At 27.9% G+C, this 25,394-nt stretch overlaps 2 protein-coding genes across 9 annotated transcripts in view; both read right to left on the bottom strand.

Moving 5' to 3' along the window:
* LOC103577691 (band 3 anion transport protein) overlaps window positions 1–17,619 on the bottom strand; it is a 74,696-nt gene extending 57,077 nt beyond the window's left edge. The window contains exons 1-2 of one of the 3 annotated variants that reach the window (XM_053738134.1): window positions 17,181–17,619; window positions 4,911–5,153 (exon numbers count right to left, since the gene is read on the bottom strand). In XM_053738134.1, the coding sequence (XP_053594109.1) occupies window positions 4,911–4,979 (69 nt within the window). In that variant the 5' untranslated portion in view covers window positions 4,980–5,153; window positions 17,181–17,619. The remainder of the gene's footprint in view (window positions 1–4,910; window positions 5,154–17,180) is intronic. The other 2 variants (XM_053738135.1, XM_053738136.1) reach the window with 2 other exon arrangements.
* Window positions 17,620–20,245: 2,626 nt separating this feature from the next.
* LOC103577686 (disco-interacting protein 2) overlaps window positions 20,246–25,394 on the bottom strand; it is a 37,217-nt gene continuing 32,068 nt past the window's right edge. For 5 of the 6 annotated variants that reach the window (XM_014440390.2, XM_014440391.2, XM_053737869.1 and 2 more), the window contains 6 exons: window positions 24,843–24,973; window positions 24,382–24,768; window positions 23,978–24,313; window positions 23,590–23,886; window positions 22,961–23,514; window positions 20,246–22,127 (listed from right to left, as the gene is read on the bottom strand). In XM_014440390.2, coding sequence (XP_014295876.1) covers window positions 21,875–22,127; window positions 22,961–23,514; window positions 23,590–23,886; window positions 23,978–24,313; window positions 24,382–24,768; window positions 24,843–24,973 — 1,958 coding nt within the window. In that variant the 3' untranslated portion in view covers window positions 20,246–21,874. The remainder of the gene's footprint in view (window positions 22,128–22,960; window positions 23,515–23,589; window positions 23,887–23,977; window positions 24,314–24,381; window positions 24,769–24,842; window positions 24,974–25,394) is intronic. The other variant, XM_053737871.1, reaches the window with a different exon arrangement.

Raw genomic sequence — 25,394 nt, 5'->3', positions numbered from 1 at the left:
CCAGAATGATCGTTGTGAAATAATTATGGATTGTTAACATTCTTTATTCATTTTTACTAATCTGCATTATAATTTTCACAAATCGTAAAATTTACAATACTGATTGTAAGAATCAACAAAAAAATGGAACTTTCCATTATTAATAGTAATTTTTGATTTGGATTGTAAATTTCTCTTCGGAAAGTAATTTTTATTTGACGACTATAAATATCATCTAATTTTGAACTCCGTTTTTTTCCGTGTAAAAATTATTCAATTTTGTTCTCCGTGTATAAATACAGTTGAAAAATTTGTGTTAAATTTAACAGAAATCACATGTCCCAAACGGTCCACTCAATTTTGTGTGTTAATTTAACACTTTATACTTGTGTCAAACAATAACACAAGCTTAGTGTTGAATAGATTAACACAAAAATTTTGGAAATTTAACATTTTTTTTTGTGTAAGCCCAACAAACTTGTTGTGTTAAATTTAACTTAAAAAGTATGTTAAATCTACATTTTTTTTAATGTAGTTTTCACAAACTACTATGTGTCAAATGAACTCAAGTATTTGCTTAAAAATTCAACGCAAATAATTATTTTGACTGAAATTGAATGTCAATGTAATACACGTCTAGCATTGAATTTAAGTCAATGACTATGTTAAAGTTACATTGGTTCAGTGTTGAAGAATGAAAAGTTATCTTACGTAATTAAAATATTAATTCAACATTAATTAGTTCTTAAAATGTTATCATAGAAATTCTATAAATTGTACTTCCTTAAAATAATAATAATAACAATAACAATAATAGTGGTCACGATGGTGAAAACAACGATAACCAATATTTTTAGAAAATAAAGTATTCATTTATTCAAAATTATAAAATTTTACATAAAATAATCGGTAAGTACGACATTTGTTCCTTTAAACTCATTTATTTAACTTGGAAATACGACAGAGTATACTCTGTTTCCGCGAACATCCAATTTTTGAAAAAAATCAAACAATTTTAATAATAATTATTCATTTTTCACAAAATATTCTTTAAAATATAAATAAAAAAAAGTCACGAACAATAATTCACAGAAGAATACTAAATGATAAACTTTTAAGCAATATGATGATTCTATAGGTTATGTTGGATGATTATAATTAATTCAATTATTATAAGGATATTATGTGACATCGACATTGAATAATTTAACCCGGGTAAAAATAAAAAAATTTACGGTAGATTTATGGAGGATCTACCACAGATCTTTCGCCTATAGATCTGCAAAAGATCTACCGAAGGTCTGCCTGAGGAGACAAAATTCGAAAAAACAAAAAATACATCAAAAACTCCTGAGATATCTCTTGCAGATCTGCGATAGACATGTGATAGATCTCCGGTTGATCTGCAATCGATAAACTTGTAATAGATCTCTGATGAGTCTGTTAGAGATTGATCAATTTAGATTTGGTAATTCATATTATCTGTTAGACGCGGCTGCAAATTAAATGTGATACATACTTTCGACCTGAGGAAATTTTTTCGTAAAATTTTGAAAACTCAACTTTCCCATTTCCACCGTTTTGAGCTCATAGAACTATTCAGTTTAAAAACTCAACTTACCTGTTTTATCTTAAACTAGCAAGAATTATCGTGGTCCAGAGAGTTATACCACCGTCCAAAAAGAAAAAACTCAAGCAGTCTTCAATAAGTTGAAGAAAATTTCTCACTGGATATCTATAACTGACCTATCTTAAAATAGATGATAACTGCTATATTTTTGAGCCTGATTTCGTTGAATCATTGCGTTTCCTAACAGTTTTAAAATTTATCTTGAGATTTTTTCCTTACACTTCTTGGCATTAAAGTATTTCCTAAATATTTACTGATAAATCAAATTTTCTATCAATTTGGGGACAAAATTTTTTTTTATTTGGATAAATTTAGAAAAATCTGTCTATCGGTTGACCCTGCGGGCCAGCCCTAAAACTTACCGCTGTTTTCAAGCTATATAACTTTTTTTGCTTCGTTATAATTAATACATTTATGTTAAACGCGAATTGATATTTTCAGTTTTAAAAAATGTCTTATTATTTGTTTTTTAACCAATAAATTAATTAATTTGTTAAAAGTTTTTTTTAAATTCTGCAAGAAACTGATTAATTAAAACAAGTCACTGAGTCTGAACATTGAAACATATCATATGGAATAGTTAATGAAGCTGTACTTTCAACTTGGCATCTTTCAATTTACATTCATTTTTTTTTTTTTTTTTATCAAAAACTATTGATAAGATTGTCTTATTAGCGATTCTTCGGGATATCTATAATAGTATTGCCATTTTAACGTTACGCTGCGACGATACTTGGATCGCCAAAATGACTATACAGAGTATTGTAAAAAAAAGTTGACTATACATAATAGAGCGGTAATAACGAAACGTTTTGTTGTTTTGACGAGATTTTTCTGGCCGTATAATTAAAGTTTTGTACATAGCAATAACTAATAAAATGAAAATTATTGTATATCAGATAATTTTACTTTTTAGAAAATTTCAACTCTTGATATTAATCGCATAATCGGTGGACCGTCACACCCTGGTCTTCTCTACGTACATATATATAGATAAATATAAAGTTGCTAATTTCAATATTAAATAAAAATTCAACCTAGACTGAGACATTGGCCAATGGTCAGCTGTCAAGGCTCGGCTTCACAAAAATTAAACTATCGGGCCTAGCCTCGGTTGAAGTTTGGCCCAATGATCCTTCTTCAAAGCTCGGCCTAGATTTGGACCAATGGTCAGCTGCCAAGGCTTGGCTTAACGTAATCAAACCATTGGGCCAAGCCCTGGTCAAGGCTTCAGCCAAGGGTCAGCTGCCGAAGCTTGACAAGTGATAATAGGGTCAAGGCTCGGCCTATAGTCAGTCTTGGCGATTCCTACCTGGGCGAATTATTAAGTTTAAAAATTATGACTCCCAGGACTTTTTCTTTTAGGAAATTGAATGTCCTACAAAAATATACTAAAACCAATTTTTTATCTCGAACACTTTAACAGTCATAATGTTTTTAATGAAAAAAAATTTTCTCGCGTGTTATTTAAATGGGAAATTTCAAATAGCTGCCGACCCAGGTAAAATTGGGCTAAAAATTTTTCCCAACGGGAGAATTTTTTTCTCGGTATATAGGTCCTTTTCAAGCTATAAATTCGATGAGTTGGTTTTTTTGGATCACCCTAGTTAAAATATCATTCAAATGTAATGTAGTTGTAGTGTTGTATAATTCTAGTTTTGTAAAGTAAATTTCGATATTGACTATTAAAACAAAAAATAACTGAACTATTAATCAGCTGATAAAAATATAGGCCAACTGTTTTATTTAAAAAAGGCCTTGTAGCATTGAAAAAACAAAATATTTCCACGTCAATTAGACTTAGGTCGTTGACGGAGGTTTCTCTCATATCGTAAACTGAAAGTTTTCTGATGAATTACGTATATAATTCGTGTATAGCTGAGTGACGACTTTTATCAATATTCTTTTTTTTTTAAATAACTAAGATTTATTAAAATAATTAGTATAGAAAAAAAAAAGTTTAATGTAATGAAAAAAGGTAGAGACTAAAAATTAATGAAGATTGATTAGTGTAATTATTTTAAATTATTGTAACTGCATTAACAAGTGAAAAAATAGTGAATTTCATGCTATTATCTATTCTTACATGTTGCGCGTTTGTAATTATATTCGATTATATCAATATGCAAAAGAATTTGACTTGATTAAAAAAAAAAATTTTTTTCTTCAATATTTTATTTTAAATCATTATGAGTGACATGAAAAAATACAAATTTTTGTTAAGTATGAAGTATTTGAAATGTAGTTTTTATTGTTAGTTACAATCAACTACCCGCGTAACGCCATGTGTGTGACTTGTATAAAAATGAAGTGAGACGGCCTCGTAGACCGATTGGCCTGATTGTTGACGGTCATCAGTCAATAAACATTTGACATTATCAATATAGTAACAATAATGCTTAGAATTTTACACTGGATTATAACATAATTTTATTGTCGAAATAATAAAAAATTTAATATTTGAGTATTATTTAATATATATGTATATTAAAATCAAACTCCAAGATTCTTCAATGAGGCTGATAGATTATATTTCTTAAAGGTATAAATAAAATTTTCATTTCTTTTAAGAATAAAATTTCTTAAGAAAAACCTTAATTAAAGTAAACTCTCATAATAAATTAATGAACCTAGTACTGCAAATATATATTGTAATTTCATATTGAAATATGTTTTGTTCATTTTGATCAAGTCACGTTAACGATAAATTTTAACACTTTAATTATAAACTGTGAAGATAATAAACAAAAATGATTATTCGCAATTGAATACTTATTAAAAATTATCGCACTATAATTCGAAACAGACATAACTTGTTTTAAAAGTAATCACTATAACTAGTTACTTTTTTTATCTCGTATACATTTTTGCCTATTATCGTCGTAATTATCAATAGTATACAAACAGCTGATGATAATCATTTTATATAATATATATATATATATATATATATATATATTTGTTTATATATGTTTTTTTATTCATTTACCCAAACATATTAAATCAATTATTCGAAAATAATTAGTGATCGCGAGGTTAGGGTGATAAAACGACGAGAGTAATTATTAGTGTTTTACAAACACATTGATGTTCCTAACAATACAATAATTACAACCAGTCGTGTAGAACACTTTAATATTGTACTGTACGTGTCCACGCGTTTATTTTTAAACGGAAACTAACAACAGATCTAAACAGTATATGATAGATTATGTAAAATTATTTAAACTCAATTTTATTGTTTCAAATTTACTGATAGTAAGTAATTTAACTTAATAAAATATTGCGAAAATATACTTACACTATTTCTTCTGCCGAAACCCAAAAATGAAAGTTTCCGCTTGTACACTGCTTTCTTGGAATTATCCATTATTTGAATTTTTAGTGTCAAAATGATATATGATTTGACTTTTTTTTACGATTATATATATATCACAGTAAAGAGTTTACGGCTTTTTTCTTGGTGCTCGACCGATTCTCAAACGAGACGGCGATGTCCACATGTGGAGAAGGCGTTTTGGTGTCAGCTCCGTTCTGTTAGCTGCTGCAACAAACGTCCAACTGATTTTAGAATTAACCGATGACCACAACGAATTAAATATGACAGTAAAACCGTTATAAGCCAATAGTATTTTTTTTTTTTGTAGACTAATATTTTTGAGACTAACTTATTACAATTAATTAATTAAGACGCTATTTATTTAATTTCAGCAGTAACTGATAACTATTATTTTTAATTTTTATACTTTTAAATAAATCATTGACCTGACTGTTAATGTGAGTTATTATAAATAAACATTAATTTGATACATTGTTATCATAAATTTTTTCAAATGACATAAATCATTATTTTACACCAGACACAAGTAACTTTAATGTTTATTTTTCACTCTGTCAGTAATCACAAAAAATTATAGGATAAATTTAAATTGTTATAAATTTGAGTTATTTAATAATATTAAACGGGAGTGGATTTAGTTTTTAAATAAGAATAAATGATCTCAAAACAGAGAAAAAGATAAATAAAATAAATACGGCACTTACAGACGATTGAAAAGAAATAAGTGTTATTAAGATGCACACTCGATATTTTATAGCCAGAGTGGTAATGTATATAGATAATAAAAGTTTAAAACATTGTCCTTGTATCAAAATTCTCCTCTTGTATTGTCATGAACTTGTATAGATCGTCTGCAACTGTCAGCTGGTTTTTTTTTTTAATATTTATTTGAATATTAAGGTATTCATAACGGTTTGAAATAAATCAACATTTTTTTAATTCGATTACAATCAAGCGCCTCGAAACCAACAGGATTATAAAATTTTTGAGTAAACATTTAAAAAAAAATTATTTATATGATTAAGTGATTATTACATATTTTTATAGCACTTTAATATGCACTTGACAATAATGATAATACATAACGAATAAATAAATACCACGCAGCTGTTTTCAACGTCAATTATTATACTTTTTATATAAAAACAAAGACAAACCGGCAACAAGTGAACAGTTTTATAAAAACCAGGTCAAAAATACCTCGATATGGGTCATTTTTAACCTTGCAGGAATATATTATATCCTTTCTCTTATTAAAATAATAATATATATTGAACATCTTATTTTGTACAACAAATTATATCTTAACTATTAACAATTGTTTTTAAATTTTCATTTCTTACGGTCATTTTTAAGAACAATTGTTTATATTTGATCACTTCCAAGGAAATATGCACATATATTTTTTTCTTTCTGACATCAAATAACCAATTTGGTGTGAATGTTCTTCAATAATATTTTGATTGTATTTATATTTGAATTATTAAATAATAAATAATGATAAAAAATTTTCGGTATTTGCACTTTAATGCGATAAATAATAAATGAAAAAATAAATCAACATAGTCACAAGAGTTTAAGAAAAACATTCTGTTAATCTAAACGAAAATGAAAGTGTGACATTGAAACATTTCAATTGGACCAATTAAAGCTTATTAACAGCCTTTGAATAATTATTTACACTTAATGAATTAAATAAACAAACAAATTAATTCATGAAACCCGTTTAATAATGAATATTTTAATATATTTATCAAATATTTTTGAAAAAGGAACTGTTTTTATAGTGACTCTTTTTATGATGTTATAATACTCATATAATGAAAAATTTTGAGATATTTACAGAAAAGACTCACAAATTTTTTTTTTTTTAACTTGATGATACAATGACTGAATCATATCAATTAATATATAGAACATCCCACGCCAAATCGATCACTTTTGACGCCGACCTCTTTCGATTTGGCTGAAAATTTTTTCTCCTTTTCTACCCCATTAAAATCATTTTTCAGTAAATTTTCAAATTTTTTTACCTAACCCAAGAAAAGTTATGAGTTTTTCAAAAAAAGGCTTTTATTTTTTCAAATAGCTATAACTTCTTGAATAATTAACTAATTCCGACGTTTTTTTTTACTAAAATTATTGTCTACGAATGTACTTTTTAAAAAAAAATTTCAAGACAGTAAATTCTATGAAATTTCCAGCTTTTTTGAAAAAAACCGTTATTTTTTTAAAGTCCACCATTTTTTATTTTTTTTTTTTTATTTTCTCAAAAAAAATCATTAATTAATTCTGCGATTTTTTCCACTAATCCCAGAGTGGACAGACTTTTCTTTCTATTTTTCTTTTATCAATTGAAAAAAAAAATATTTTCCCAGTTGGGGTTATTTTACAAAACATCACTCTGGAATTTTTGAGAATTTTTCGACGACTTCAGAGTTTGAAAAATTGAGTCGAAAAAATTAGTTGAAAGATATGATCCTCGAAGAAATTTGAATTTTTTTCGAAAAAGTGAAAAAAAAAATTGAAGATGCCGATAAATAACTTCATTGTAATTTTTTCAAAAACTACACCTGAAAACAAAGAAAATGGTAAAAAAAATGCCATTTGGTTTATTTTTGATCAAGTCGCAGGCTTTCGAAAAATAAATCTAACGCACATCGCTATTTTAAAAACCTGTGATTTTCAATTAATTTTTTCGTCTCAATTTTTCAAACTCTAAAGTCGTCTACAAATCCTAAAAATTCCAGAGTGATGTTTTGTAAAGTAAGCCCAACTGGGCAAACATTTTCTTTTCAATTGATAAAAAAAAAATAGAAGGAAAAGTATGCCCACTCTAGGATTGGCGGGAAAAATCGCAGGATGAAAATAGACAGACTAACTTTCTAGAACCTCAAAACGTCGACATCTGATGAAATTTCGATTTTCGCCAATCGGGGTGAAAATAATAACTTCCCAAATTTTTCGAAAATCGTCGATTTTTTTAGCGAGAAGTTAAAAATAAAACCCTTCTTTTTGAAAAACTCATAACTTTTCTTGGGTTGGGTATAAAAATTTGAAAATTTCCTGGAAAATGATTTTAATAGGGTAGAAAAGGAAAAAAAATTTTCAGCCAAATCGAAAGGGGTCGTGGCCAAAAGTGGTCGATTTGGCGTGGAATGCCTCATATGTAAGGGCAGATTCATTTCATTTCAACAGAAGTGTACGGAGGTTGGTCACCGATTATGTGGCTGCCGATTTTTTCCTTGAAAGCAGTCCAGAAAATGAGATGATCTTTCAAATTTGAGCCCGAAATGACCAAATTCGGCCACTTGAGAATTTTTTGAAAATTAAAAAAAAGGTGATTTTTTAATCGTTTTTTAAAATTTTTATCTCAGCTTCCTAGTAACTTAAAAACTCCGTCAAAGCGGCATTCTTCTCCGCATACTTCTCCGCATATAGTACTTAAATTTATAAATTTTGATCGAGAGAAAAAAAAATATGATATATTAACTATTTCCATATTTTTATTATAGAGTCCGTTCTACTCCCATTTATACAATAAAACCAAGAAACAAAAATTATTAAATTACGTGAAAATGGTGAAACTAATGATAAAATTACAAAAAAAAAGTCATATTAAAACGAAAATTTGATATTCTCCAGAGTTCATATAGCTTAGAAACCAGTTTTATTCCAAACTTGAGGAAAATATCAGGGTGGTTTCAGGATAGAATGAAGTATAATCTCTAAAAATTTCAAAGGATTTCGAGTTCCTAAAAAAAAAGTAATGGGTATCTAAAAAAATCGATTTTTAAAAAATTCATCGCCTTTGGATAGCCATATATTAAAGAAATAGAGGCAACTATGATAAATTAACGCAGATACCGACAGAATATACCTTACATAACAAAGAATATGAGCTATCAATCATCCCTTTATTTTGAAAACTGTCGATTTCAGAGCTATTTAAAAACAAGTGAATGTTTGAACTAACAGACTATTTTTTTCTTAAAAATATCGGGTTAGCGAAGAAAAATGCTGCTTGGACGAAGTCTCAAAGTTACCAGGAAGCTGAAATACAAATTTTCAAAAATCAACTTTTTTTAATTTTCAAAAAATTCTCCAGTGGCCGGATTTGGTCTTATCGAGCTAAAATTTAGAAGATCATCTCATTTTCTGACTTTTGCTGACTAGTAATAATATATACCCCCGTGAAAAATGAATCATACATGGTCATATGTGAGTGCTATATATATGGCCATATATGATCAAATATGCTTATATATGATCATACATGACCGTGTATGGCCATATATGACCATACGTGGCCATGTATGACCATACATAGCTTGATATGGCCACCCTGGTTAAAAATACTGATTGGAAAGGATTGAGAAGCGGTCACTCCATGCAAACTGTATATCTATATATACAAAGAAAAGAATTGAGATTATTGAAAAGAATTCGAATTTCATCATTTTTAATTCTTTTCAATCAATATTTTTAAACAGGGCATATATGACTTGATATGACTATGTATAGAAATTTTAATCAAATAAAAAAAAAAATTTTTTTTTATTTTTTAATTATTTTAGCGACGCAGAGATTATAAGATATGTGAATAATTGCATTCCTAATCGAATTGGAAATTTTTAATTCAGAGAAAAAACGCTAAACTTATTAATGACCGCATCCGCTTCTGTAGGATTCAAACCCGGGACCTTACGCACGAAAGATCGACGCTTTAACGACTACGCTACGCAACCGACAGTGACAACTGAGTTTAATTGAGCTATCCCTGGTTGGAAGGAACCATTGGCCAAAGCTTGGACCAAGCCTTGGCCCGGCGTCAGCCAATGCTCCTCGGCTTAGCGCAAGGCTTGGGGCGAGCCTTGGCTGACCATTGGGCGAGCCATGGTTCAAGCCTTGGATGGTAGCCATGTTCCAAGCCTTGGGAAACAAAATATCAAGCCTCGGCCGAGCCTTGGGAAACGAAAAATTGAGCCTTGGCCAAGGCTTGGGAAACAAAAAAATCAAGCCTCGGCCAAACCTCGGGGAGCGAAAAATCTAAGGCTCACCCAATGCTCAATCTATAACATTGTCATTTAAATTAATAAATACACGGAAAAAAAATTCGAAGAAAAATTCAAATATTACTATCGTAATCCTGGACTATACTTTTATTATCTGTAACTTTCAAATATATGATACGAAAATTTACAGTTTCTAAAAGATTTTTTACTATTCACTATCGTAATTTCATTAAGAGTTTGTTGTATAAAATTTAATAAGAAATATTACAATCTTACTATCGTAAATAGTAAAAGAATAAAAAATAAGATTTAATTATAATATTTATTCCTTTATTCTTCCTCTTAATTTACAGTGCTGCCTCTATGTTTTTACAATACAAGCCACAAAGATTACGATAGTTGGATTGTAAATCTTCTGAAATGGTATAGTATATGCCATCTGAAGCATTTACGTATGAAAGATAAATGTTGTCACAATACCATGATGTGATGCTTGTGTAAGAGTATATATGTATATACAAATGATAACATCTATTTCGTTCGTATTATGTGTGGTCCAACGATATATATTTATAAATCAGTGCATCTTTACCTCCACTTTAGTGCAGAAATAGAGATTATTGTTCATGACATTCTTCGGACAATGATAAATAAAAAATTGAAAAAAAAACACTGTGCTTTCTTCAAAACAAACCTACGTAGATTAAAGAATATAATAATTTGGTGGTGTGAGTATATTTATTACTATTCATTTATTATTAAACTAAATATTCTGTGGGTATTTCGTTCGTTTTAAAATTATTTATCTGGACATGAAGTTTATTTTTATAAACAAGTAGTATCATTGTCATAGAATGAATGAATCTAAAAGAATGAATTTTTTTTTTTTTAATATATTCAATTCTCCTAATTTTGTTACAGAATATTATTTATTTGTCGACAATGAATAATTTTATCCGACTCGGCGATAAGGTAAACATTTCAATAACCTCAAATTATGGACATTTAATGTTTCTTTCTGAAGTTAGCCGACGCCTAATAATTTTTGGATTTGTTTAAAAATGATAAATTATGAGAAAAGAATTTTCAAGAAAATTGCACCTATGGTTTTTTTAATTTCCTACATGTGCATATTTTGGATATAAAGGAATGAGTTATTTTTATTCAAAAAGAAACAAGTATAATACTTTTTGAACCTGATGTGATATTACAACTTATAAGTTAAATTAATGAATAATTAATAATAATTAATAAATTTTATATACCAAAAAAGTATATTTCAAAAAATATTAAATAAATGTTTTATTATTATTACTTCAACATGTTTTATTTTTATTTCGACATTGTATTTACCTTCTCAATTTAATTATTAAAAAAAAAAAAAAAAAAAAATACAAAATGATAAATTTTCTTTTTTTTTTATTGTAAGTTTTACTTTTTTAAGAAACTAAATTTTACTCCGTTGACTTCTAATTATACTTTTATATTTAAAGAAATTCTACATTACCGACTTATTCATTTTACGATAGTTGCATTGTAATTTTTATTAACAGAACTTGTATAATTTACTCTATAGTATCTGATTTTTTCTATCTTGTAGTAGTATTAATTATAAAACAAAATTTACTATAGTCTATTGTAAAAATAATGATTCAAATTTTATAGTCCACCGTTACGATACCATATATTTTTTTTATCAATTAATTTTTTAATTTATCTTTGAAAAAAAAAGACTTAAAAATTGACATCAATTAATTACGTATATTCTATTACTTTACATTTCTTGATATTAAATAATAATTTTTTATTGCACTTATTAAAATTATTAACATGTAATTATTAATTCCAACTAAAAATAAAATTGCAATGAAGTTAAAGTTAAAAATTCATCTATTTTAACCTCAAATTTTTTATGGGCATTTGCCTATATAAATTATTTAGATTTCTGGCGTATCGTTGACAGAATGATTCAAAAGATAGTAAGTATAACAGAACGGATCGTTACTATAGCAAAACGATCTTATGATTTCGGGATCTGCCTGAATCGTGATAATCACGATCCGATAGACTAACACTTCCCGTATACAAAGTATAACCAACCGAGGAGAATGAATATCACGATACCGTTGAGTGGTGAGCGCAATATTTTTTTCTCCGTGTAAATGACCAAATAAAGAATAAGATCAAGTAGCACTACTATATTGTTTATTGAACTGAGGCATTAGCCAATGGTCAGCTGCCAAGGCTCGGCTTTACAAAAATTAAACTATCAGGCCCAGCCTCGGTTGAGGATTGGGCCGATGGTTCTTTCCCAAGGCTCAGATTAACATTGTGAGACTATTGGGTCAAGCCTCGGCCGATCCTTAGACCATTGGTCAGCGGCCAAGTCTCGATTTAACAAAAATCGAAACATAGGGCCTGACCCTGGCCGAAGCTCGAGCCAATGGTCATTATCCGAGGCTCGACTTAATTTAATCAAACCATTGGACCAAGCTTCGGCCTAGACTGGGACCAATGGTCAAGCTGCCAAGACAGCTTAATATAATCAAAGCATTGGCCCAAGCCCTGGCTGATGATCAGCTGCCGAAGCTTGGCAAGTGACAATAGGGCCAAGGCTCGGTCTATAGTCAGCCTTGGTGATTCCTACCTGGGTACGTAGGATTGAAAGAATATATTCACTTTTCAAAAAGCAGAATGTAATTATCAATCTGCTATTAATAATATCAAAAAAATTTCTTATTTTTGTTTTTGCACTACAACATCCAGGACCTGTATATAAGTAATTGTGATAGTCAGCTCAAAGTTATTTTAAAAATCTGTATGTCTTCATATGACCATATATGCCCATATATTGCCATATATGATATATAAGAAGGTATAAAAACAGATAGTGCGCTATCATATATGATAATACGTAACTACGCATTAGGAGTATACGAATAGTTCGAACTTACGACTTATTTATTTTGCATCGAATCAAGCTATTCATACTTGAAAATCATTTGAAACTTTTAGATATTATGTGAACTCTAAATTTTTTTTAAATTATTATTATCATTAGTAATTGCCAAATTGTACTTAAAAGTAGATCAGCTGATACCTCTTTCGTGAAATTTTAAAGATATTGAGCGACCTTTAACAATTTATATTTTGACTTTCAATGTTAGCAATTCGATATCCCATTTATATATCACGGGAAATTTTGAACTTTCCGCTAAGAAAATTTGAAATTTTCAAAAATTCGAGAAGTTATTGGTTTCATTCCGATTTTCGAAAATGGAATTGTTTTTAAATACCTACTTAAAACAAAAAAGTTTAGAAATCAATTTATAATATGTAAGAAAAACAAGTGTATAGTGTCAAAAATCGGTACTGATAATAATTTATAGCGAAAAAAAAATTCTTTCATTTTCAAAAATCGAAAAAAAATAGTAAGGTAAATGTCCCAATACCGGAACGACGAAGGGTATATGACTGATTTTTATCGTTTTAAAAATATTCAAATAAATTATAAACCAAAATAATTTATTACATCATATAGAATAGACATTTACCAATTCAAAAATAATCAAATAAGTTCATTTTTCTTAAATTTAATATAAAAAAAAAAGTTTTTTCTATGACACCCAAAAGACCCAATACCGGAACGCTGAAATAGCTTTGTCCCAATACGGGAATTCGGTTGTCCTAATACCGGAACAGTAAATAAAATAAGTTATTTTTTGCATTTATTCATGGCGAAAATATTAATAATTATTACATAATATTAATGTAAAACGAGTATGAATGTAGCAGACATCAGAGAACTTTAAAATTATAAATAAATAAGATAAATAATTACAAAATAATATTTACAAAAAAAGCACTATTAATTTCAAAATTTTTTGAATTTGCATTTTTTTAAATTTTATATTATTGATTATTTACTCGATTTATTAATAATTTTAAATTTGTCTGATGTCTGCTATATCACACCCATAATGTAAAATGTATTTAAAATTTTAAAATGATTGAATATTCAATGAAAATAAATATTTTGAACTAATGAATAGAAACAAAATAAATCATTTGAGGTTATACTAGAAAAATAATTAAAAAAAAAAAACAAAAATTTATTTTTTATGATTTAAATTAGAGTTTATCTATACTTAATCTATTTTTTATAACAATCATACATACTGCATTAAATATTAGGGCTCCAGTAATAATTAATATTGTACTTGATTTAGCCAATCAATGAAACTCATCGTTAATGTCTATCGATAACATTAATATGATTGACTGTTCCGGTACTGGGCACGGGTTCATTTTGGTGTACCAATAGACGAACAGTCAAATTAATATAATAATACTATTTTTTTCATATTTTTAATATGTTTTCTTGAATTTTATGTCATTCAAGATGCATATACAAAAAAAAAGATTATTGAAAAATAATTTTATGCATTTTCTATAAGCTTATGACCATTGACTGATTTCTTAGCAAAACCATTAAGAGACATGAAAAAGTAATGAATCCGAGACTAATGCTCTAATTAACATTTTTTTTTCATATTTTAAATATTTTCTAAAATCTATTTTATATATTATTTTTTAACTTAAAGATTAAGGTTTCAAATAAAGAAAGTTTTATTTAGTTTCATCGCGTACGAGTTGAAATATAATATAATGATTATCAAATCGTTCCGGTATTGGGTCTTGTTCCGGTATTGGGACATTTACCTTAATTATGGAAGGCCTACTACCGGACCGGGCTCAAAAGTCGCAGAATGGATAGAAGTTTCTGATAGAAAATTTTCAAGAAAATCGAAGGATACGCACAGTTTTAAAAACACGATTGAAAACTTTAAATTCAAAAATCTTGATCAAAAACATTTTGAATATTTGTTTTGTATTCTTTCCTGTTAAAGCCATCTAAAAAAGCCATCGAAAATTTTGAAAAAAAAAAAAACCATTGAATTTCGACTATTATTGGGACAATTATGATCAAAAAGCCATGAAAAGAGCGGTTTTTTTGAAAATTCGATATTTTTTGAACCATTGATCAAACACATCTAAAAATTTACCAGGAAGCCTTTTTTGGAGTACTAAAAAATACCAAAAAAATAAGAAAATCGGAGAAAACAATTTTCGAAACCGACCAATTTAGCGTGGAATACCCCATACATATTGTTCCCACTAGCAGTTTTGATATAGAATAAATATAAAAATACAATCGAATAATATATACAACGCTAGATCTGCACATTCAAAAAACAATAAGTTATAAATGCCTTACTTTTTATAACATTATATCATTATTAATAGTTTTACAAAATTTGAAGTACATATCTTTAACTTTCGACTAACAAAATCGAAGGTTTTTAAAAAATTCGGAAAGTTATTATTTTCACTTCGATTTTTGAAAATCGAATTTTTATCAGATTTCAACTTTTTAAGGTCCTAAGAAGCTATTTTGACTACTTTCAGAATAATGTCCGAGTTAGAAGTCGAAAAACTGCGTCAAATGCCGTTTTGAACGTCAAAATCGGTCCATTATTTCCAAAGCTATTGTCGATATAAATTTAAAAATAATAACGATTTACTTCTTTTTTTTTTTTTTTTTTTTTTTTTATATTGATTATTACTTGAATTTCCGCAATGAAAGGTGCGACATTACTATTTTCGAGCTCGAAAAGCTCAAAAATGTGTATTCACAATAGTATATACTCCAGAGCTCGAAAATAGCGGGAAGTTTTAGGCCTGGCTAGCAGGGCCAAGTGGTTTTCAAATTGTTTTGTTAACTTCAGCGTTAAAAATTCTTATTTTATTTTTTTTGTTTTTGAATATTAGCTCGCTAATTTCGGATTAGATTGATGTACAAATATAATTAATTGTAAATCTTTATGATTAAATCTCTTGACAATTAAAAAAAAACTAATTAAGTTCTAGATTTCATAAAAATTTGAAGATTAATTAGATGATTATTTTACAAAATATTGAAGAAATATTAATTCTGATTCAAATTCAATATACTTTTATCAGGGTATCAAAGTTTTTAAGTTTTGTATAAAAATGATTAAAAAATATTATTCATCCAAGAATAACATAGATTTTTCTTTAAATTAAGATCTAAGAATATTTAAACCGTAAAATTAAAAAAATATAGTTTAATATTTCAAAAACATATAATATAATGTACGTATTTAAAATCTACTTAATGAAAATTTATCTTAAATAATTATATTTAACATGTAACTAGTCGTCGACCAAATAGCGAATGCTTGTAGCACTTCGTTTTGAAAAAATAATTAACTATAATTATTTAATCTAGTTAGACATTTAATTTATTTGTAATAGCTCTTATAATTCTTTAATTATTTATAACAAAGCATGTAAGAATAAGTTTCAAGTTCACATATCACATATAATTTTATTGATCGGTACATATGAAGAATAAAATAACTGTTTAAAATGAATGTTTTGATACACGCCTCCATATCGATCTCTTGTTATATTATGTCTATCCCTTTTTTTTTTTTTGTTAACTTTTTACTTATAACCTTGATAAGTTTCATAATTTTTTAAATTAAATATTTACGAATTTGTGTATACCTATATAACATTCCTAAAACTGTCTGATTATTGTTGATAGTTAGAATTATTATCGATTTAGCGAACTTCCTAACCCTACGATATAATATAAATGAAGTTAAAAAATATACCACGGTTAAAAAACACGTGAGTGTAATTGAAGTAAGTGGTGGCGTTTTTTTAAATATGACAAATTAGCCAAAACTAAAATAAAAATAGCTTTAAAATTTTAATAGCTAAGCATAAGAGAACGTAAGTGTTTAAAAATATATTCTTTTATTTCTGAACTCTCGTAAAATATCTCGTGTCTATCATTGCACTGGAAAAAAAAACTAAGCCACAGCCAAAGTTTTTTCTATACACAAAAAAATAAAAAAAATTCTTTATTTTTGAAATATTTTATTTTAAAACATATTCTTTGGTATGCAATTAATATGAAATATTATAGCATAAAGTTTTCAACTAAATTGTAAATAGAAAACTTTGTCATCTATAAAGTTTCTTTTCTTTTATGATATTTAATTTAATTTACAGCTTACACTGGCTCAACTGTTTTTTAAAATTTGGGTTAATTTTTTAAGTGTTTATACTTTTTAAAAATATGTATTATAAAATAATAAAAATAAATATATTTTTTACTCACCAATTTCTTGAAAAAGCGTTGAAAAAATATTACGATTTAACGGCTCCGTAACAACAGCCGATTTTTACGAATGGTAAACGTCTTTTAAACGTTATTATGGAAATGTTTCACATTTTTAAGACTGTTTATCATTTCCATAATGATAAATGTGTTTATAAAAAACTATAATCGATCTACACAAAACTTGGTACAGTAGAATCAAATAAATAAAAACTTATATATATATATATATATATTATGCACACATATACATACATATAAATTTTTCATATGAAAATGTATATTGCATATATAATAAACAACAGAGTAAACGACCGACGAGAAACAACGGTAACGCGTGCCACTGCCAACCGTTGACTAACTTGACTGTGCTCGACTGCTTATGCCTTTATAAAAATGTTATAATACTATTCCTGGTACATTTACGGGCAGCAGTTACTTTTTTTCATTCTCGTTTCTCCTCGATCTCTCTTTCTCATCTTTCTTCTCTCTTTCGCTTTTATTTTTCTTTTCTTTTTTCTGACGTCCGCTTACGATGGCAATCAGTTGGCAAACTATGGATAGCCAGTTTAGTATTATACTTTTTTTTTTGTACTGTATCGTCAATATAAGCTTTTATTTTGCATACTTTTCACTTTCCGACAAATGTGAATAATCTACTCGAATGCTCATTCATAAATGTCAAAAATGTTAAATTGTTAAATAATTAAATTATCAATTTTATTTACTAAAATATCAAATTTAGAGTAGAGGTACTTTTTGTAACCACTCAAGGGCGAGTTTTGGACTTTACGAGAATTAAAATGAAATAATTTATAAAATACGCAATAACAATCAATTTTTTAAATGTACTCGAAGATATACTTTATTACGAAATTTTTTTTATACGTTTTAATTTATTAAAATAAAGTATTAAGTGTTCAGAAATGGTGCAGCGACCACAAATGGTACTTCTATTCAATATATAAAAAAAAAATCTGTCTATAGGTTGACCCTGCGGACCAGCCCCAAAACTTCCCGCTGTTCTCGAGCTCTTTGAGCTCGAAAACATTGTTGTGAATACATTTTCGAGCTCGACAATACTTTTGTATGCCATTGTTTTCGAAAAAACCGTTTTTTAGCATTTCTTTCTCCCACAATATCTCACAAACGAATTAACCGATTTTGATGGCTAAGGCGGCATTCGACGCGTTTTATAAAGTTCTAGGTTCTAGGGCTGAATAGATTTTGAAGTTGATCGTTTAAGTCGTTTCTAAGAAATCAATAAAAAACTAAAAAAAAAAATTTTTTTTTCGTAATTCGCCAGTACAGTAGGACGTCATTATAAGACTCTGCGTTATAAGACTCTTCCCCTCAATTTGTTAAAACTCGCTCGGAACACTTCCCCCATCAACAACTCAATAAAAGTTTTGCGCTGAAACCTCGTTATAAGACTAACGACCAGTACGACTAAAATCGAGATAAAATGTACATACATAAAGATTGTAAATTAAATAATTTATTTTCATAAAGAATAGTTAAAATTTCGTGGTATCACGTAATTAATCAACAGAAATGAACGACAAAATTTTGTTCATTTATGATTATATATAAAATAGATTCACTAGAATAGAGTTGAACCAAATACACAAATAAAACGCAAAACGGCAATAGTATTATAGCGAGGTATGGACGCAAACGCTATAAAGCACACTAGTGGGGGTACCTCAATTCTAAGAGTTTTTTCCTCTACAGCCCCGAGCTAGTCTTATAACGAAGTTCTACTGTATTTTCAAGTCTGTTTGATCAAATGATCTGAAATTTCCAGGAAAGTTGATGGCCAACAAGCTCTTTCGATTGCTGTCTTAACCATCCAAATCGGTTCATTATTTAAAAAGTTACAAAGAGTTTACATACACACTTACATACATGCATGCATACAGACACTCGGACATCATTCTGAAAATAGTCAGAATAGCTTCCTAAGGGACCTCAAAACGTCGACATCTAATGAAAACTTGATTTTCGAAAATCGGGATGAAAACAATAACTTCCCGAATTTGTTGGAAATCATCGATTTTCTGAGCGGGAAGTTAAAAAATAATTTTTTTAGTTATCTATTAAAAACTCAATTTGCCGTAACTAGTCACTCAAACTTTATTGAAGTCCATAATTCGGAAAGAATAAAAAAATTATTAGATATTATAATTTTTAAAATATATTTTCTGTATGAGGCTATTGAATTAAAAGATAAAATTTAATGATCTCGGTTCAATATTTGTTAATATCAATTGAGAAATCAAAAAAGAAATATTAACGGCTTTTTATTGATAATTCGATAAGCTTTCATATTTTTTTTTTTTTTTTTTTTTTTTTAATTTAAACTTGTTATAAACACTACATGTACAAGTTAAATTATCTACTTATTCACGATATAATTGACAAGGGATAAATTTATATTAATAAGGAATACATAAGAAAATTTTTAAAAAATGTACATTACGTTTATTTGATTTGCTCTGGGCAAAATTTTTATTTTTGTTTAAATATTAATGTAAAAGATTGCGATTGTATTATTTTTTTCGTGTTTTTCTAAATACGCATATGCTATTTATTTTTTAAATATTTATTGTAAAGAAAAAATTTTTTTCATTTAAAAAACACTACAGTAACTGCTACGACAGTCTTTAATTTTTATCTCACTATCGTGAAGTTAGGGTATTACAATATAGTAATTATTGGGCAAACTGTCAGATCTTCAGGAAGTCTAATAGATTAATTTTATTCTGACATCATTAATGCTTAACTCTTCTACTGACAGTTTTTATAATAATTGTATTTCAATACAATAACTATCAAGTATACTTCACGTACAAAGAATTTTTTTTTATAATCTAAAAGAAAAAAAAACGATATTTCATTTATGTACATACATATGAGCATGATTATCAAGAGAATAAATAAATGTTTATCACCTTAAGGGTGAATATTAAATTTAGGAGCCGTCCGCAAACTAATTTTATTAGATAATTACGTCGTCTTTATATAAGATGATGAGTATGGGCATTATTATAATATGACAAATATCCCATATTCCTATCAATTATTATTATCAACATTTATACATACAATAGAAACCTTTTTTTTCGCATGCACGCATTCTCCATTAGTTTTGTGCGATTCCATTTTGAGAATAATTATTCCATAAAATTTTTATCTCAGATTTGTTTTTATGTTATTACAATAAAATTTTATAAAATGAAACTGATCATTGTAAAAATATAAACATTATTCGTTCTTATGGTAATAATCATTAATGCAACTACTTTATAAATTAATATGTTTCTTTTTTATATATTTTGAATGATAATTGTTTTCTGATTAAAAATGTAAATCACAACTGATAATTAACAATAATTATAATGACTCCAATAGACACAATTTGTTACAATATTGAAAGTTTATTGTTAAAAACAAAAAGAAAAAAAATATACGTGCCTTGAATATATATATATATATATATATATATATAGGCATGGCACATTTTTTCAATTATTTTCATACTTAATATCAAAATTGAAGTTCTCGAAATTCAATGGTGCACAAAGGTTTACATTTTTTTTCGTAGAATAGGCGAAAAAAATTTTTATTTTTGTTCGTCTATTAATTAACTTGAATTATTTACAAGGAATATCGATGATTACAGTATTAAAAGAGCTTATATGTATTGCACTCGACGATACTCAATCACTGTTTAGCTTGATGACATATGGAAAAAAAATATGATAATTAACTTACAATCAGTGCTATAAAAAAATATCCGCGTGATTAAATTAATGTAGAATAACATAAAATTATAAAACTAACGACTGTACAATTTTTTGATAAAATGGCGTCCAGAGAATTAAAAAACAATTGCTCGAGTAATATGTATATATATATATATATATATATATACTTGTTTTTTTATTTTAAAGATAAACAATAAATGAATATTGACTGAATTATCATTATATAAGTATTTATAAGAGTAAATTTGAGCCTGAATTATAATATTAATAAAGTAAAATTTAAGCGCTAACGATCACATCTTTTTTACGTTTTCAGCTCTTTAATTGAATAGGAAAAGCATATAATGCTTACAAATATCAGATTATGTTACGTAAAAATAATGTAGTTGTTTAAGATCGATGGTAAGAGAAAACTATACGTAGTCTAATTGATTACGGGATCAATACAAATATATAGATATGAATTAATGTTTGTGACTTTAAATATTTATTTTATTAAACGTGGCTATAAAAACGATAAATATGTATTGTCCGATCGATCTTTCAGTCTACTCCAAATACGAAATGGAGTTTAAAGAAAAAAAAATCAATAATTTACAAATAGCTGCCCTTGAATACTCTCGAATCAATACGTTATTCGAAAAATGTTTAATTTTCGGCATTCATCAATGTTAAAATTATAATTCTGAATGGATTTGAAGATAAAAACACATTCGAAGATTATATTACGTTAAATTATTAATTATGGATAAATAAATTGATATAAGAATGTTATCACCCATTAGGGAGTCCAAAAAATAAAACGAATCAACTATGTCGATGTACTGTGATGAAAATAAATGGTCTTTGACTACAATTAATTATCAAGAAGTGAACAATGTAAATTAAATTAATAATAATTTTTTTTGCCACTCTCAAGCTCGTTTACATATTATACGCTACATAAATAGGATCTAATTGATCTGCTAAAAATCCATCCCGCAAATGCATTCTTTGTTTTTCTCCGCGTGAATTGATCGGCACCACTCCAGGGTCAACGACTACGACGACACCAACAACTAAATGATGCTCCTCCAAAACAGCACTAGTAACAAGAGCAACAAGATCCAAAGCTTCGCTCTCACTTCCATTTAGTTCAACAACAACCACAAGTAAATTAGTCCAAGTAAACACAGCGCTGTAATTAAAAAACAATTCAAATATTATTTCAAAATTATTAATATATAAAAAAAAAAAAAAAGTTGTCAATAAGACGATTTACTTTGTTACCACTAACCGAGCGAGTGACTAAATTTATTTTAATATAATTTTAACTTGCTTATAAGATTTGATTTATTAATTGTAAAGTAAATTTTAGTTTGTCATTTTATTGACAAAATTTAAATATTTCAACTATTAAATTAAATTTTCTATTTGTATTATTAGAAAATTTTAAATGTCTAAATAATCTTGTCATGAAGATTTTACTGAAATTTCTTTATTGTATAACTCCGAATTTAGAAAAACTAAGTTTTTTTTGTAATTCTGTATCCTAGCGAAATTATAACTACGATGTCTTTTTTTTTAGCTAAGGCTTCAATTTTTTTTTTTAAATAATTAAGAAAATTTAAATACGACCATACAAGGTAATTAAATACTATGAAAATTTGCAGCCATCGTCTAAAAATGGTCTTAAACTGGTAGATTTAAATTGGTAATGTTTTATTTTTTATGGTTGGGAGACGAAAGGATAACAGTCCTATTGATATTGCATTTAATATCAAGACTCATTATTGTTATTTTTTATAATTTTTTATCAATATCCAATAAAGCGAGCGTGAATATGACTTTAATAAACATATAAATCACTAGAGTATATACTCTAATGTCAAGATTAATAAGTTAGTATCAAGATATCATTGGGAAAAAAAAAAAAAAAAAAAGTCGTCAACAATATCAAAGTAATAAATAAAAATGTGTTATTAAATAATAGTTATTATAAAATAAAGAAATAATAAAAATAAATTTTACCATTCTGCAATTTTTTTATGACACCGCATTACACTATTTTCAATATCAATAGGATGATAACGCATGCCTCGCAATAAAATTGCTTCGTCGAGAGCACCAACAACAAAAACAGCGTCATGTAATTCAGCATCACCTGGTACAATATCAACATCTGCACTTGTATTATCACCAGGTACTTCACCAACAGCTGATTGTTGAACACATTCAGTACGTCTTAAAAAGCCAAGATATCCAGTTCTTGCATACACTTCACCAGTATTTCCAGTAACCAATCGAGCATTAAAATGATCTGCATAATCACTTTCATCACCATAAATAGTAAAGTACCCACTGGCATTATGAGCTGATTGTACCCAAATTTCTCCTAAATGTGAATCCCCACATTGACCTTTTGTCTCAGGATTTGCAATTATCACTTTTACACCAGGTAGAAGTTTTCCAGATTCCATTAAGCATAAAGAATGAGGACTTCCACGTTCTACTAGAGAAACTCGATCGTTACGAAGTGCTCGAAGATCTACATAAACTGTCGATGGTTCTGGGCTCGATGCACCCTAATAAATATATTACTTTCTCAAATAAATTGTTAGTTTTTATTAATAAATGATTTATAAAACAATTATTATTACTTGTAAACAAATAGCAGTATTGACCCGACAGCCAAATGATGTTGACACAGCTCGTGGACTAAGTCCAAGAGCAGAAAATAGTTTACTGAAACTAGTGGTAAGTGCAATTCTTGGTCTTTCTTCAGCCACAACAACACAAGTTCTTACACATGCGAGACTAACACCACGTGCTTTTAAAGCGTGAACCGAAGATCCTAATCCTTTTGTACAAAGTTCCATCACTCCATAAGAACAGAATGTATCTCTTACTCTTGACTGACTGACTGCAGATAACCATAGAGCCGGATTAGCTTCAACCTGAAACAAATGTTATTAGTTAAAGAAATCACTGATAAATTTTTAATTTTAATAGAAAAAAAAAAATATGTATAAATATATATATATATACTTCTGAAGGAGGTATCAAAATAGAGTGATGACCACTATATATACTGCTAAGACACCAAAGAGCAAAACCTAGTCCTGAATATGGATCCAAACAGAGAGCAATGTGTCGCGAAGGATATAATTCACAAGCTAATTTCATAGCACGACAAAGTGAAGTGACAGCAGCATGTGACATTTTTATACCGGCTAACATTCCCGTCGTTGAAACACTAAAGTCTAAATAGGCAAGCATTTCAGCAGTGGGTGCTCGATACATCACGGGCAACTTCTTTTTTGGCATATCATCCATATCAAGGACTGTTGGCCAACTTTTTATGTCGACTACATTATTAGCTTCCTAAAATATAGATAAATAATTTATAATTTATAGTTAATATTATTTTATAACTACTCTTAAGCTACTACCTTAGTCTTGAGCAGCTTCAATATATTTTGATTGGTAAGAACAAGTACAGATTTACTGACATCGACAATCATGCGTACAGTAGGCAGTGTGGTTTGTAAATTTTGTGGATGAGGTGGTCTTATAGTTACAGGAACAGCTCCAACATAAAGGCAACCGTAAAAAGCACAAATTAAATCAGTTCCTGGTGGAAATATTAAAGCTACATGGTCCCCAGTATTGATTCTTCCACGATCTAATAGAAGATTACCAATTCTCTCAGCTTTTTTATGAAGTTGAGAGCATGATAGAGAAGTTGCAACAGCTCCTTTAGCATTGAGTGATGTAAAAATTACATGATCTGATGTACTGACCGCACGCCATCGAAGAATTTCAGAAATAAATTGATACTGAAATTTTAAAATCACCAATAAAATAATGAAAACAATAAAAATTTGCTTATAAACGATTTAGGGATAAATACCTTTTTGGCATTATCGCTATCTTCATCGAGTACACCTAAGTCCCGTCCTTGAGCTGATGCAAGTCGGTTACCCTGGACAATGTTGCCCACCATAACACTTGCTGGACCAACATCTGAAACAGAATCCCCCGCTACACGCCCCCGCACCATTCCGTTAGTAAACCAACGCAAAAACTCAACTCAATAATGAGTATGCTTGTATACTCTTTCCTGACTGAGGCCGGAAAATCAGAATTAGAAATAAATTACAACAATTTAACTACTAAAATAATTTTATAAAGCGGTACATTAGCTTCAAGTATTATTCACAACTTCTCGCCTAGTCTTTCAAAAACTTTCCGTCAGTATAAAAAAAAAAAAAAAAAAAAAAAAAAAACTTTTAAACATAATGAATAATGTGTGAAATAAAATTAATGAAAATAATAATAATATTAATTTTAATTATAATTAATAAATGATATTCAGAACTCAGCCAAAAAAATGAAAAATATAAAATAAATAAAAAATTAATAAACTCTAGTATAAAATAATTATTATAATTTTTAACTTAAA

Source organism: Microplitis demolitor, chromosome 4, assembly GCF_026212275.2.
Source record: "Microplitis demolitor isolate Queensland-Clemson2020A chromosome 4, iyMicDemo2.1a, whole genome shotgun sequence".
NCBI lineage: Eukaryota > Metazoa > Arthropoda > Insecta > Hymenoptera > Braconidae > Microplitis > Microplitis demolitor.
Note: the sequence above shows the minus strand (reverse complement) of the source record. Positions and strands in the feature narration are given on the sequence as shown.